Here is a 16993-nt window from a genome sequence, read left to right as displayed (position 1 = left end):
AAGTGTGTCTCCAAAGATGACTGTTAGATGCCATGAATTTACTTTGCAAATACCTTCTGGACTTTGGCTTAGACATACCTTCCCACCTTCCAATCACAGTGCTTTAGCATGGCAAGAGATCACTTAGCCAAATACTGAAACTAAGATGAAGGCTTACTCCCACATACTCTGGAGTTTTTCAGGTGAGTACATACCTGTGTTCCAGAGCATCTGGGACAAAGGTACTGTATGGTGGCTTATATCCTTATGTTCTCTAGTATCTGAGGGAAGCAGCATAGTAATGGCCATCACAAACTTGCTCTAAGCATTTTTAAGGAGTCAGCAGACTTTACCCATTATATACTGTGTGTTTGTATATATATTATTTGGACATTTCAATATTTAATTTGATTTAGTGCCATTTCTAGTTCCTATTAATGTAATGTGGCATTGTTAGTAACCAGACACAAGCATTCTTTAAGAACAGACAGGCTGTATTGTTTTTCTTTATGCCATCAGTTGGCCTATATTTCTGGCTTTTCTTTCTTTTCTTCCTCATAAGGGGGAGGTTTCTCAGGTTGATCGGTGGGATTCATGGTGGTGCTTGTTGTCAAAGATGAGGGAGGCATTGAGGCCACAAAATCATTCTGAATCACAAACATCTGAAAAAAAAAAAAGATATATAACAGATTAGCATTTTTTTGTAGTTCCTCAGTCATCCAATTAAAATTAAGTATATATATAGGAGGCCATAGAGAACTTTTTATGTTGTGAACCTTCTGCATAACCTGACAAATTGATAGTATGATCTCAGTGGTCTCCCTAGAAGATACAGTGAGGAAAAAGGTACTTGATCTCCTGATTTTGTACGTTTGCCCTCTGAATTGATTGAATTGATTGATTGATTGAATTGAAAATCGATCAATCTAAAATTTTAATGGTAGGTTTACTTTAACAGTGGGAGACAGAATAATAACAAAAATATCCAGAAAAACGCATTTCAAAAAAGGTATTAATTGATTTGCATTTTAATGAGTGAATGGTATTTGACCCCTTCGCAAAACATGACTTGGTGGCAAAACCCTTTTCAACAATCACAGCGGTCAGACGTTTCTTGTAGTTGGCCACTAGGTTTGCACACACCTCAAGAGGGATTTGCCCAACTCCTCTTTGCAGAGCCTCTCCAAGTCATAAAGGTTTTGAGGGAGATGTTTCATCACCCGAACCTTCAGCTCCCTCCACATATTGTCTATGGGATTAGGTCTGGAGACTGGCTAGACCACTCCAGAACCTTTATGTGCTTCTTCTTAAGCCACTCCTTTGTTGCCTTGACCGTGTGTTTTGGGTCATTGTCGTGCTGCAATACCCATCCATGACCCATTTCAAATACCCTGGCTGAGGGAAGGAGGCTCTCACCCAAGATTTGACAGTATATGGCCCCGTTTCTGTCCATCGTCCATTTGATGTGGTGAAGTTGTCCTGTCCCCTTAGCAGAAAAATGACCCAAAGCATAATGTTTCCACCTCCATGTTTGACGGTGAGGATGGTGTTCTTGGGTTCATAGGCAGCATTCCTCCTCCTCCAAACACAGTGAGTAGAGTTTAGGCCAAAGGGCTTGACTTTGGTCTCATCTGACCACAACACTTTCACCTGAATCATTCAGATGTTAATTAGCAATCTTCAAACGGGCCTGTACATGTGCTTTCTTGAATAGGGGGACCTTGCGGGCGCTGCAGGATTTCAGTCCTTTACGACGTAGTGTGTTACCAATTGTTTTCTTAGTGACTATGGGATATTTAATTATTTTAATTGTACAGAACGTATTCAATAGAATGCAAAGAACCATTTTTTATCCTTTTGGGAATTTCGAAAGTTGATTTACTGTATATATATTAAAAAAATTGTATGGTAAATTTTTTATGTTGAGTTTTTATATATATAAAAGTTTTCCCAATAATACATAATAAATTATATTACACTTTCTCGTTTTTGCAGCTTTATAGGTTCATATTTTTAGATCTATAGAACCTTTTCCCATATAAATGGGTAGTCTATATGTATATTTATTCCTTATTTACCCTTTGGTTTTGGCTTTTAATGGGTTAATTTTTTGGAAACTTTTTAGGAATTTGATTTTAATATATTACTTTTTTTTCTGTTAGGAATAATTCTTTTTTTTTTGCAAAATTTGCCCTTTTTTCAAAAATTTTAGGATATATTTTACATTAAGATAACCCAGTTGTCTTTGTGGTTATAACTTGCCAGGTCCAGGCAAAGAAAAGACATCATATTGGGTGAACCTCATTTAAAAGATTTGAATCACTTGGCGGAAATAGTTTTTTTCTAGCCTCCCGGGGTCTCTTTGCACTCTGCTGGAAGTTCTCCTCCTTCTCTGTATAAGAACCTAGCTAGTGACAGCACACACTACACTCCATTCCCAGTTGACACCTGTAAGAAGGGGAAACGCGTCGGACGGAGTAGCCACGCTATTCACTCTCACATGGTCCAAAATGTAGGCGGCCGTGTTTGCTACATCGTGAATGCTTCAATTTCATGTGTCGGATGTAAGTGCAACTTTTTAGCAATAAATTGGATTGTTTTTAAGGTAATGCACTATTAGCCTCCTTTTTCTCTGCATATGCTTTTACCATTCTTGGAGAATATAATTTGCCCTTTCACATATCCCAGTTGGATTACGTTAAGAAGTGGATCTCTGTCTTGAATCTGAGGGATTTGATTACACACTGCTGCCTGTCTGAAGCCTTTTGGTAAGCTGCCACTATCTTATCTTATCCACTCAGGTGGATATAGGAGCACCTGGGGGAGTTTAACTACTTAAGGACCGAGCCCATTTTTGATACATTCTGTTCACAAGTTAAAATCAGTATTTTTTGCTAGAAAACTACTTAGAACCCCCAAACATTATATATATTTTGGAGAATAAAATAGTGGTCATTGCAATATTTTTGTCTCGCGGTATTTGCGCAGCGGTCTTTCAAACGCAATTTTTTTTTTTGAAAAATTACAAAAAATTACATTTCACTGCATTTAAAAAAAACTAAACAGTAAAGTTAGCCCATTTTTTGTATATTGTGAATGATGATGTCATGCTTAGTAAATAGATACCCAACATGTTACGGTTTAGAAATTGCGCACACCAGTGGAATGGCTACAAACTATGATCAATAAAAATCTCCATGGGCGACGCTTAAAATTTTTTTAACGGTTATTAGTTTGGAGTTAGAGAGTAGCTCTTTTTTTTTTTTTAATTATTGCTCTCGCTCTGGCGATCGTGGCGATACCTCACATGTGTGGTTTGAACAGCGATTTCATTTGCGGGCGTGACTTACGTATACGTTTTCTTTCGTGCCCGAGCTCACGGCGACAGAGGCGGCTAAAAATTTTTTTTTTTTTTTTTACATTTTATTTTCTTTTTTAATTTTAGCCCAGGTTTTTTTTTTTAAAAAATCTGATCACTTTTATTGCTGTCACAAGCAATGTAAACATCCCTTGTGATAGTAATAGGCAGAGACAGGTACTCTTTATGGAGGGATCGGGGTCTAAAAGACCCCCGACCCCTCCACTACACTTCCATGTATTCCAAACTCAGAAAACTGCATTTTTGAATACTTTCACTTTTTAAATCCGGCACCTGTAGCAGCCGAGTAACCCGGATGTGACATCGTGGACGCTGCCTCCGGGTTACGTCATCGGAGACCCGGTCGAAGCCACATCCGGCTTTGATCGGAACTCCATCCAGCTGGCAGCTGTGCCGGCTGGTTGATTGGGTCTCCCGGTGGGACAGGAGACCGGAGCAGAGCCTCGGAAGGCAGCGGGAGGGGAGGCGTCCCCTCCCGCTCGCTGGGGTAACAATTGAGCGGCTCCCGAACCGCATCAGTCATTACCACCGGAAAGCCGACTGCCGGCTCTAAGAAACGGTATCGGGTTGATGCCTCTAGCTGCTGGCATCACCCTGTTACAACCACTTAAAGTCAGCCGATGTAGGTCTACGTGGCTGGTCGGTAAGTGGTTAATATATTTCAGCTCACTCTGTGCCACTGGTTGTGGAACTTTTTTCTCTGCACATGGGATTGGACTATTTCTTAAACTCCCTGGCAGTCTGATTATGTCAGAATTTCAGTACATTGTTTTGCATGGAAATCTGTTGTTTTATATTTTAGGCCTGTAATTCTTAGGAATAACTCACTTAAATCTGTCCAAACAAGTGTCTGGTAGACATCCCAGGTATGATAAAGTTTGAAACACAAAATCATAAATTATAATAACCTCCCTAGCGGTATTCCAGATTGTGGCTCGGGTTTAACCACTTAACGACCAGCCACGTAGATCTACGTCGGCTGACTTTGAGTGGTTATACCGGGATGATGCCTCTAGCTAGAGGCATCATCCCGGTACCGTTGTTTGAAGCCGGCGGTCGGCTTTCCGTCGGTAACAATCGATGTGGCTCGGGAGCCGCTCGATCGTTACCTGGGGGGCGGGAGGGGACGTCCCCCCCCTCCCGCCGCCTTCCGCGGCTTTGCTCGGGGCTCCCGTCCCACCGGGAGCCCCGAGCACCCAGCCGGCACGTCCGCCGGCTGGATGGAGTCCCGATGAATGCCGGAAACGGCATCGATCGGGTCTCCGATGACGTAACCCGGAGGCGGCGTCCATGACGTCACATCCGGGTTACTGTGCCGCAAAAGGCGGCAGATTTAAAAAACGGCTGTATGCAAAAATGCAGATTTTGGCGTTTTGCATACAGGGAAGTGTAGTGGAGGGGTCTGGGGTCTTTTAGACCCTCGATCCCTCCATAAAGTGTACCTGTCACACATATTGCTGTCACAAGGGATGTTTACATTGCTTGTGACAGCAATAAAAGTGATCAGATTTTTTTTTTTTAAAAAACCTGTAATAAAGTTAAAAAAAAGAAAAAATAAATAGGAAAAAAAAAAAAAAAAATTTAGCCGCCCCCGTCACCGTTAGCTCGCGCACAAAAAAAAACGTATACGCAAGTCGAGCCGCAAATGAAATCGCTGTTCAAACCACACATGTGAGGTATCGCCGCGATCGCCAGAGCGTGGGCAATAATTTAAAAAAAAGAGCTACACTCTAACTCAAAACTGGTAACCGTTAAATAAATTTAAAGCGTCGCAGATTGAGATCTCTATTGACCGTAGTTTGTCGCTATCCCACGGGGGGGCGCAATTTTAAACCGTAACATGTTTGGTATCTATTTACTCGGCGTGACATGTTCTTTCACAATATACAAAAAAAATGGGCTAACTTTACTGTTTAGTATTTTTTAAAATTAGTGAAATGTGATTTTTCAAATTTTTTCCAAAAAAATGGCGTTTTAAAGACCGCTGCGCAAATACCGCGTGACAAAAAATTTTGCAATGACCGACATTTTATTCTCCAGAGTCTTTGCTAAAAAAATATATATAATGTTTGGGGGTTCTAAGTAGTTTTCTAGGAAAAAATACTGGTTTTAACTTGTGAACAAAAAGTGTCCGAAATAGGGCTGGGGGTAAAGTGGTTAATATAGAGTACCAAAAGTGGTAACCCCGAGCCACACTCGGGATTACCCCAGAATCAAACTCACCTTCCCCTGTGATCCCCGCTGTCCTCCACCGCCGTCCTCCCACTGTCCTCCCGCTGTGTGCTCGGCCGATGCCAGCACCTGTCTTGCGGTTCCCTTCCCTGCGAGCATTGTGACGCAGGGGGGTGGAACCGGCGGCAAATTAAAAAATGTAAATACACCAAATGACATGATACAAAGCTGTGATCCTAATGGATTACACTGTATCATCCCATTTCACCACAGGATTTCACCTGGTGACTTTTTCAGTGCCCTGCCTGTGCTTTTCCAATTCTTTGTGCCTGGAAAATTGAGAACGACCATGGCGTTCAAAAAGCATTCTTTTTGCGCAAAAAAAGCATTTTTAGATGAACTGGAAAACAGCGACAGCGAAACCGAGTTACTTGAAGAACTGAGTGATAGCGATTCGTGGGAAAATTCATCATCAGGTAAGGAAAGTGACGACAGCGACGATTCTGATGTCTCTTTCTGGCACATCGCTCCGTTGGAAATTCTGAAGAATCATTTGATATACTTCTCAAACTTTTTTTTAGTTTTGGTGCAGAATGAGTAGTTTCATCAAATTCTTCATTATTTTCAAACTACTTTATCTTCCATCTGTCCCCCGTGTCCGCTTTGCGGACTTGATTGCGGCTGGGTGTCCAGCTTGAGACCGCCTCTGTGCAGTTCAGGCTGGTTGTCGGTCGCAAAATGGCGCCCGCACCGGAAGTGACATACAGAGGCCGTTACTGTCCGCGCCACTTCCGGTGGGACCGGCCTATTTATAAGCCCGCGACGGAGTGGAAAGCCATGCTTGGCTTCCTCGCAGACAGGCTACCGTATCTGTCTTATGAAAGGCTTATGTTATTCCAACAGGTGAGATCACCATAACAGCGATGGCTTCTCTATCTTTAGTCTCTACCTGTATATACTTACCCCTTCTATCTGGGTGTTTTTTGGGGTGTGCGGTTTTCTATCTATTTGATTGTTTTCAATGCACCGATGGTCATTATGTGGGTATTTGGCGTTAGCTGTCATGGTGTATCCATGGGTTTCTCCTCCTACCCCCCACCCCCCCTCTCCCCCACATCCCTCCGTAAGAGTAGATGTGGGGATTGGATCTGACCATGGGTGACGGTTTATTCTACCCATTTTATTCTACCCCAGATGAACAAACACATAAATGTTTAAATATATATATCATAAGGTGTTGACCAGGACACATATATATGTTGTGTCCTCCCTCCCTCTTGTCTTTCAACCCTACAGTTACGTAGATGCTTTGGGCATCTCATACCTGTCCTGCACCTCAATACTCTAACCGTGGTGCTGGGTCCTGTCCAGTGTCCACCCTTCTCTGGGTACCCCAACCTTGCTGGCTTTGTCTGTCTGGCCTCGCCGGGTGAGCAGTAGGACCCCCTTTGGGGCCACTAGGGGACGCCATGTCTCTCTCCTTCAGCAGATGTTACTCTTTTGATAAAATGGTAAAATGTATCTATGTACCTGTATAAACTCACATTTGGGGAGATTATGAAATTGTGATGCCTAGCAATCCCTTGAGCATTACTAACTTTGTATCTCTATTTAGAATCTTTAATGGATTACATAATTTGGTCCCTGAAGAAGCCGCTATATGAGGTATTACACCTCGGCGAAACATGTAGGACCTGTTATCCATCTTATGGATTCCTTTTTGTCGAATATCCAATATGTACCTTTTTGCTATCAATTTTAATGTATCTATTGTTTGCACTTCAATAAACTTGTTAATTTTATGATTGGTGTGTTTATATATATTGTGACAGGAAGTCAGATAAATCTGTGGGTGTTGTCACAGACGGGAGATACATTTCTGCCTTGTTTAGACAATTCACCAATTACTATCAGGTGTCGGCTGCGGAGGTAGCCAGAAAGGTTTAAGGACGTTGGAAAGCTTCAGCTGTTCAGAATGAGGAAATTAAGGCCTCTATAAATTATCCAGAGGATGACTACTGATGGCTGCATCCTGAGGCTTTGTGCGTTAAGGAGAGCAGTGAGCTGAGAAAGACTTCTGAAGGTGAGGTGGTGTTGACTTTTTTCTGTGTGAAAAGAAAACAAATAGACTATTGGTTTTCTGCTGTATGACCAGCAGTGTCTGCCCAGCAGTAGGTTGGGACAGACACCATAGGTAGGTTCCTGTGTTGTGAAGGTAGACGCCCCAAGTGGCCAGGGTTTATTTTATGTTTGTTTGATTTATGCTGTTTGGATGCTTCCACTTGTTTCCAGCAAATTGAAAGAATAAACCATAGACCGTTGTTATCAACCACTCCTCGGCTGTCTCTCTGTGTAGCGAACCGGCCCAAGGGGTCACTCACACGCGCTACCGAGCCAACCCCTTACAATATATATGTATTACAACAGAACATATTACAGCCCCAGAAAATCCCATGTTTTGGATGGGCTGCAGTCCATCGACATTGGTTTGCCTTGGACTGCTCCCAACCACTTTTTCTCTAATACTAAGTCTATAGGGATGTGGCTGATATATGCTCAGTAAAATGAGCCAACAAACTCTCACCTTTTTACTACAATAGTGAATGAATATTCGCTATTGTCACACGGATCCTTCTCCTGGCCACTCAGGAAGCGGGTCTTGAGACCCGTTTCCCGATTGGTCAAAAGGAGAAGCCATACCATTCGCCAAGGAGGAGGAGGGAGGAGACGCAGAAGACTGAGGGGGAAGATGGGTGTGTGGTCCGGGGGGGAGTATGGTGTGGTCTGATCCGTCTGCCGACCCCTTACCCCCCGGCCCATGGAGCATCAGCCACCACTGTTCACCATTACAACCTTCTAGCTGCCAGCATCCTAATGACCAATGGCATCATCAGTTGATGAAGATGTCAGTCACCTGCATAGTATCTTTGTGTGACCCCCCGCCCCTCTCCAACAGCATTGGGGTCACAATAGCTGAGGGAGAAAAGAAACATTGGAATACTAGTCAGAACCAGTTTGCAAAAGTGTATTTTCTTTTGACGACTAAATGACCTCTAACGTTGGGTGTCCTACTTGTGTGGATGTTGCTGCGTTATCTAAAACTATTAGAATGGTTTTTACATTTTAGAATAGGGTGCCTCGAGACTGTCCATTATTTTTAAAGGGTGCCTTGAGATTGTCCATAATTTTCAAAGGGTGTCTTGACTGAAAAAAGGTTGAGAAACACTGCTCTATAAGGATATGCCAACTTTGAAATCTCCCTGAACCGAAACAGTGCAGATCCTGATTCCTGAACTCATCTCCACACTATGGAACTGAGGACCATTTGTATACCAAATCGATAAACATCTACACCTTACCTTGTGTACTTACTCCCCATCTTATATTTCTCTACTTTCCTTCTCTCCTCTCCACCAACTATTTTGAACTGCTTACTCCTTACCTTCTTCTTGGTACCAATAAACCCACACCTACTTAAATAGGCTCAATACATAATTTTATGGTAAAGTTTTTTCAGGAGAGTTTTTTTTTTATATTGTTAAAAAAAGTAAAGAGAAACCCCTTTAAAATGATTGTCATTTGGCATTCACGTATCACAAATGCTCTTTCTATTCTCTTACCGCAGGGGTACTTGCTGGTACTTCTTTCACAGCTCGTCTCCCGAAAGCCGATATAGAGACGGACACGCAGAAGATCAGCAGGTTCATCACAAGAATGAAAGCGATAACGGTAAATCCACCAGACTGTAAAAGATTTTAAAAGGACCAATGCAAAATAATTAGATACATAGAAAATGTTAACGTATGCACAAAACCTTGTTGTATAAATTAGGATTTGCAAATGTACAGTGCATCCGGAAAGTATTCACAGCACTTCACTTCTTCCACATTTTGGTATGTTACAGCCTTATTCCAAAATGGATTAAATTCATTATTTTCCTCAAAATACTACAAACAATACCCCATAATGACAACGTAAAAGGGGTTTGCTTGAAATCTTTGCAAATTTATTAAAAATAAACAATGAAAAAAAAAAAACATGTACATACAGTAAGTATTCACAGTCTTTGCCATAACACTCAAAATTGAGCTCAGGTGCATCTTGTTTCCATTGATCATCCTTGAGATGTTTCTACAGCTTGATTGGAGTCCACCTATGGTCAATTCAGTTTATTGGACTTGGTTTGGAAATGCACACACCTGTCTATATAAGTATCAACAGTTAACAGTGCATGTCAGAGCTCAAACCAACCCATGGAGTCCAAAGAAGGGTCTGTAGACCTCCAAGGCAGGATTGTATCGAGGCACAGATCTGGGGAAGGGTACAGAAAAAGTTCTACATCATTGAAGGCCCCAATGAGCACAGTGGCGGCCATCATCGGTAAATGGAAGAACCATAAGGACTCCTCCTAAAGAGGGCCGCCCAGCCAAAATGAGCGATCAGGGGAGATGAGCCTTAGTCAGGGAGGTGACCAAGAACCCGCTGGTCACTCTGACAAAGCTCCAGCGTTTCTTTGTGGAGAGAGGAGAACTTTCCAGAAGAACAACCTTCTCTGCAGCACTCCACCAATCAAGCCTTTATGGTAGAGTGGCCAGACAGAAGCCACTCCTTAGTAAAAGACACAGGACAGCCCACCTGAAGTTTGCCAAAAGGCACCTAAAGGACTCTCAGTCCATGAGAAACAAAATTCTCTGGTCTGATGAAACAAAGATTAATCTCTTTGGCCTGAGTGGCAAGCGTCATGTCTGGAGGAAACCAGGCACCACTCATCACCTGGCCAATACCATCCCTACAGTGAAACATGGTGGTGGCAGCATCATGCTGTGGGGATATTTTTCAGCTGCAGGAACTGGGAGACAAGTCAGGATTGAGGGAAAGATGAATGCAGCAATGTACAGAGACGTCCTTGATGAAAATCTGCTACAGTGCACTCTGGACCTCAGACTGGGGCAAAGGTTCATTTTCCAACAGGACAACGACCCTAAGCACACTGTCAAGATAACAAAGTAGTGGCTATGGGACAACTCTGTAAATGTCCTTAAAGCGGAGTTCCGGGCACAGAAGTCAATTTTCAATAAGCATACCCCCGGGACAGTCAGGGCTAGCACATTCCACAATGGCTAGCCTCTGATCTGTCCCGGTTCGCACTTACCTTTTAGAAGAAATACTTACTTATAAAATTTCTTCCACAGCGTTTCCATCTCTCTTGTGGGCAGCTGAAGCTGGCGCGGTCCTCTTCTGTGTCTTCTTCCACGTCTTCTTGTCCCAGAATGTGCCTGCACCGGCCCCTCTCGTCACTTCCGGTGCCGGCGTCGCCCGGAAATGACGAGCGGGGCCGGTGCCGTCGCATTGATTCCTGGGAGCTATGACGTTCAGCTACCAGGAATCATAGCGAGACAGGAAGTGACGGGGTGAGCCGCGGCTCAGAGGGAGGAAGTACTCTGAGGTGAGTATCTTCGATCTTCAATTAAAAGGTGAGTGAACAAAAAAAAAAATAACTATCCAATTCCTTTTCAGGTCAGGTCTACCTAGCGGAGGGGCACAAAAAAAAATATCGTTTTTGTGCCTGGAACTCCGCTTTAAGTGGCCCAGCCAGAGCCCAGACTTGAACCCAATTAAACATCTCTGGAGAGATCTGAAAATGGCTGTGCACCAATGCTCCCCATCCAATCTGACGGAGCTTGAGAGGTCCTGCAAAGAAGAATGGGAGAAACTGCCCAAAAATAGGTGTGCCAAGCTTGTAGCATCATACACAAAAATACTTGAGGCTATAATTGGTGCCAAAAGGTGCTTTAACAAAGTATTGAGCAAAGTCTATAAATACTTATGTACATGGGATTTATTTCATTTTTTATTTTGAATAAATGTGCAAAGATTTCAAACAAACATCTTTCACATTGTCATTATTGGGTATTGTTTGTAGAATTTTGAAGAAAATAATTAATTGAATCTATTTTGGAATAAGGCTGTAACGTAACAAAATGTGGAAAAAGTGAAGCGCTGTGAATACCTTCTCGATGCACTGTATTAAATTACTAACAAAAGTGTGCCCATTCTAGAATGGAAAAGATTGGGAAAATAACAAACAGTGCTAAAGATATGTCTTAGCGGGCAGTATATATTGGGGAGAAGTGGAGAGGGTATGACAGTGGGCAATATGTGCAGCAGAGGAGTACAGGGTGTGTGGGTCTAATCTGGATAGGCTCAAGTCGGAGGAGCACAAGAAGGAAGGTGAGGAGAAACAGCGATACAGGCTGACACTGCGTACCTTTTCTAATTGGCTGCAGGCGTTTGCATTATGGCGAGCGGCATTGGAGAGAAGAACCCCAAACATTGTTCGACTCTCTTGCTACCTTGACGCCATTGGCAAGGTCTACAGGGTATCTGGGGGTTCGGCGTGACTGCGGTACGACAAACAGTCCTGACAGTGGAAAGCCATCCGCCATCCTTTCGTTGGGACCAAAAGGACATTAGCCTCTGGATGAGGCTTATTTCATTGGTGAGGGCTCCTAATCAGTTTTTTCCAGGGGGGGGGGCAGTTCATCTATCCCTGGACAGCTGGCCACGAAGAGTCTGGGTTTCTGCTGGCAGTTTAATGAGGGATCCTGTAAATTAGGGGGGCCTGCCACTTCAAGCATGAATACTCTGGTTGCGGAAGTTCCCATCCTTTATCCCGCTGCTTCAGTATGGAAATACTGTGACGGTATTCACCGTCACTGGAAGTGAAGAACAGATAGTTAACGGTTTGAATTGCTTCAGATGGGACAGTCATATTTGTCAGCAATATCTTCATATAGAAATATGAAGATTTATTCCCATTGCCATGAAATCTATAATTCCTAAATAATGTGTGTATTACATATCCCTCAATGTCAGGCAGGTTTTTCCAATGGTTTGTGTATTCCAGCTTCAATGCGAGAGAGACACACAGACTGTCATTAGCATTCTTGTCCTATTGTTGTGTATTAGGAGGGAATGTGGATTGTGCCCTCCTATTGTCTAATGCTAATGACCTCACATTGTTCTGCCCAGATGGCCAGATAATTAGTTTAGGTTTAATTCTGTTTCTTTATACACTTTCATCTGCATAAGATAATGTATTCAGCCAGAGGGGAGGGATTGTGTAAAACCCTGTTCCTATTGGATTGTGAATGTCATGTCCTGTCCCCAACAGGGTCCATCTGGGTGGTAACCTTGTGGGGAAAACTGTATAAAAGTATGTTTCTTGTTCAATAAAGATATATAGTTCACCCTCAATCTAGAGTCCTGCCTCTTATTGGGGGAATCGGCTTCAAGGGATTGCAATGTCCTCCATACTCCCTTGGATAATCACTAAGCTCTTGTAAGAGCTTGTGTAAGAGCTTGTTCTGCTTCACTCTCCGGGGAAAGAGAGGTTCACCCACGGGAACCTGGAGCCTTGTCGTAGGTCAAGGGTGGGTAGGAGACCCTAACCAAGCTGCGGCGGTTCGTGGGGTCTGACGAGGTTATGGTGTCTGGTGGAGTGCTTGAAGCCCTTGGGAAGCACTAGGAGCATCCGTCAACAGAGGTACCCGGTCGGGGGGCTGGTTGATCCGTTACAAGGACGTTCCAGAGAGTTTGCGAATAAGAGGGATGATGCCAGTGAGGGTGGAAAGGAAGCTGTTTGGCCATTGGAGGTTGGTTTCTCATATCCCTTTTTCCATGGCCTCCATTTCTCCGCTAACGTGGAATGTTGCTGAGTGTCGCCTGCCCGAAAATAAACTTTTGGCCCTTAAGAGGGAGACTCGGGAGATCCTGGGACCATGCAAGATTCAGCTTCACAGCTTGCAGTCATTGTTTGGTAAGTTAAATTTTGCGTGTGGCATTATGCCCATGGGTTAGGTCTTCTGCTGACGGTTGTCGGCGGCCACTGCAGGGGCAAAATCGCCAACTCATTTTGTTCGTCTTAATAAGGAACATAGGGAGAACCTGCGGCCGTGGCACAGTTTTTTGGAATCCTATAATGGGAGGTCCTTGTGGATGTCGGGGCCGGTCAGCAGTTTTGACCTGGAGCTTTACACGGATGCAGCAGGTTCTACTGGTGACGGGGTCTTTTATCAGGCTGGAGCGCAGCACCGTGGCCGCGTTCATGGAAAGAGGCAGGTCTTCTTCAGAATTTGGTGCTCCTAGAGCTTTTTCCGGTGGTAATCGCCATTGAAATATGGGGTGAGTCATTCCTGGACTTGAAGGTACATTTGCATTGTGACAATCTCAGGGTGGTCCAGGTTATTAACCGCACCTCAGCTTCTTCCCAGCCTGTGGTTCTGCTTCTTCGGCACTTCGTTTTGCGTTGTCTTCAGTTAAATGTTTTTCTTTATGCTATGCACATCCCAGGAATTGAAAATACTTTGGGTGATGCCTTGTCTCGATTTCAGTGGGGCAGGTTCTGAGAGTTGGCACTGGCAGCGGAGCAACGCAGGGTCCCATGTCCAGACTGGCTGTGGGGGATTGCCTTGGGGTCATCACTGGCTGGATCAGGAGGTCAATGAGTAAGTTGACATGGACAGTCTATTCCAAGGTATGGCTGGAGTGGCTGGAGGTGTTGTGTTAGGCTGACGTGGTTCCTATGGACCCAGACGTTTGGTTGGTGGTCCTATACTTTCTTTCTAGACATTTTGAGAGGGGCGCTTTGGTGTCAGCCATAGCGCGCAATTTGGCAAGCTTGGCCTTCTTATTTAAGCTGCAGGGTAGCTACGACTTTACAAAGGATTTTTTGGTTTGGCAGGCTCTATAGGGGTATAGCCGGTCCTACAAGCGTGGGGATGCTAGGTGCCCTGTGTAATTTCCCCTCTTGCAAGACATTTTCTCTACGTTGGGTTCCCTGTGCTCTTCGGGTTATGAAGTTTCCTTGTTTAAGGCGGCGTTCTCTCTTGCCTTTTTTGGAGCCTTCGGGATTGGGGAGCTGATCAGCCCTTCAAAAGCAGGGGGCTTGTTGGCGCAGGATGTTTCCTGCATGGAGGATGGGGTTAGCTTGCTTCTCCGCAGGTCAAAAACAGATCAGTCTGGTTAGGGTGTATGAGTTAGATTGTTTGCTGTGCCGACGTCACTCTTGTGCCTGGTGGGCATGAACAGGGAATTTCTTGCTGTGCGCCCACAAGTAGGAGGGTAATTTTTGATACATGCGGACGGGTCTTCTTTGTCTAAATTTCAATTAACTTTTGGTATTCCGAAAATGTCTTGGTGCTTTGGGTTTGGATGCAAAATGTTATGCCTCACATTCCTTCTGCATTGGGGCAGCCACAGGGGCTGCTCGATGGGGGTTGGATGAGGAAGCTGTAAAGAGAATTGGCAGGTGGGATTCTAAGAGGTTTTTACTGTATATTTGTTCTCATCTTTTGTTGGCGTAAAGGGGATGTGCGTGTGTGTCGGTGTCAATACTGTTTTGATTATGCAATCATTGGTGTTATTTCGCTGTGTCATGTTCCTTTCTTTCAGGTGTTGAACCATGCCTCGTCTGGATATTGGGGCATTCCTATGCATTTTGGGGGTGCTAGGCTAGCGGACTTCGTCCTAATGGTAGACAACTCGATTTCTGTAGACAGGAGGACTGTGTCCGGTGGTTAGGGGTATGATATGGAGCAGGGCTGTGCCGGAATTTCATCGCTTCTCACGGCTAGATAGGTAGCCGGACATTCTGGAACTTCATGTAGGGGGTAATGATTTGGGAGTCAGATCCATGCGGGAATTGATCCGGGACAATAAATTTGATTTACTACGGCTCAGCACAGCCTTTCCTGAGTTGCTCATTGTGTGGTCTGACATAGTTGCCTGCATGACTTCGACTTTGGCCAGGTCGGTTGAGCAGCTCAATAAGGCCTGCATAAAAGTGAATAAGGAGGTGGGCAAATGTGTTTGTCACAATGGGGGGTTGGTTGTCTGACACTTGGATTTGGAGGTGTATACCTAGAGGTACGGTGTGCACCTCAATGCCGTGGGGACGGATTTATGGTCCCTTGGGTTGCAAGATGGGTTACAGTGAGCCTTGAGGGTGTGGAGGGGCACTCAAGGGTAAGGGTTTACCCTTGGTGTGCTGTGGTGTTTTTTCGGGACCCATCGGTAGTATGTGTACCTCTTGTGCATTTTTAGATAATGTCAGTTTAACTGGAATTTGAAAATGGTTGCGCTTCATATAGTGTGTTGTCTCCAAGCCGGTGTGTTGCGGCTGGAGGCCTACTAGGATAAAAGTCCCGCAGTGTATGATTGGAAAATTTTGGGGGTGCCTCAAAGACCAACAGGCTTAGCGACTTATATGTTTCTGTTTTAAGGAATGTTTTTTCTCCTTTATGTAATTTAAGTTGAAATTGTTAATAAAAGGCTGCTATGGCAAATTTTTACCCTACTCGATGTGTGGTCTCCTTTATTGGGTTAGAAAATGTGAAGTGATTTGGGTTTGGGGTAGAGCATGGCCTTTCAGCCAGAGTAAGAGGTAGGGGGCATCTGTTCTACACTGGTCATGCAACTTCTGAGGTTTAACATTGAAGTCTATGGCTCAAGTTGCACGAAAGTCAGACCAAAGTAGTGCATGAACTACTTTAAGTTGCTGCAACTTTAAGTCTCGCATATATGAATGGTTATCATTGGAAAACATGGGGAATGACTTGTCATGCAACTTTGATGTCCAAAGTTGCATGACAAGTTGCGCAAGTGTGAATGAAGCCTAAGGGAAGCATGTGGGGCTCAGAGACCAAGTCACTGCTGGGTGGGGGAAGTACCGTATGTTGAGCCTAAATGCTGAGCCACTGTTGGGAATGTAAGCAAGGTGAGCTAAAGTGAAGAGGCATTGCTCAGTGGCGGAAAGGGGATAACAGAGCTGCTGAGAAGGTGTGAGCTGAAATGCTGACAAAACACCTTCAGTACTTCTGCTGGCAATTTTAAGGATTAGTTGTTCCACAGTACATTTATCTACAGAGCTCAATGAGGGCTGTTCTAGCTTGTTTAGAAATTGTAAATACTTGAACATTCATAGCCTTAACACAGGTATACTTTAAAACCCAACTCCAGTCAAAACTTTCCACTCACTTTCTGTCAGGTACAGAAGTAATGGGTAACAGAAAGGCCCCTACCCTAGGGTTGCCACCTCATCCCTTTAAAACAAGACACATCAGGCACTAAGTGAGTTTAATTACCACTTTAATCAGCCACAGAACCTGTGTAATTAATGTGTGTCCTGGTTTAAAGGGATGAGGTGGCAACCCTACCCTACCCACCTGTTGGAGAAATTGTATATTACATATTTCCTTATTAATAAAGTGGCTCACTAATGCCTTCTAGGCCTCCAAATCCTGATCAAGGAGCCATATAAGAACATAGGCATAGCTTTACCATATACCAAAGGAATGTTATTGTTAACTGATCAAGTCTTTGAGGGGTCATATTGCAAAGGGAGTTGGGTTGGGGGTGGTATATTCCTTATACACAAGTCTAAATACCACTGCCCAAGCATCT

General features: G+C 44.0%; 1 protein-coding gene across 1 annotated transcript in view; it reads right to left on the bottom strand.

Moving 5' to 3' along the window:
* Positions 1 to 503: 503 nt before the first annotated feature.
* LOC309564339 (uncharacterized protein) overlaps positions 504 to 16993 on the bottom strand; it is a gene marked incomplete at both ends in the record, with an annotated part of 41028 nt that continues 24538 nt past the window's right edge. Inside the window, 2 exons of the mRNA XM_082268965.1 lie at positions 504 to 641; positions 9151 to 9273. Of these exons, the coding sequence (XP_082125091.1) occupies positions 504 to 641; positions 9151 to 9273 (261 nt within the window). The remainder of the gene's footprint in view (positions 642 to 9150; positions 9274 to 16993) is intronic.

This window comes from Pelophylax lessonae (assembly GCF_965119305.1).
Source record: "Pelophylax lessonae genome assembly, chromosome: 9".
NCBI classification, from domain to species: Eukaryota; Metazoa; Chordata; class Amphibia; order Anura; family Ranidae; genus Pelophylax; species Pelophylax lessonae.
This window is presented reverse-complemented; position numbering and strand designations above follow the sequence as displayed.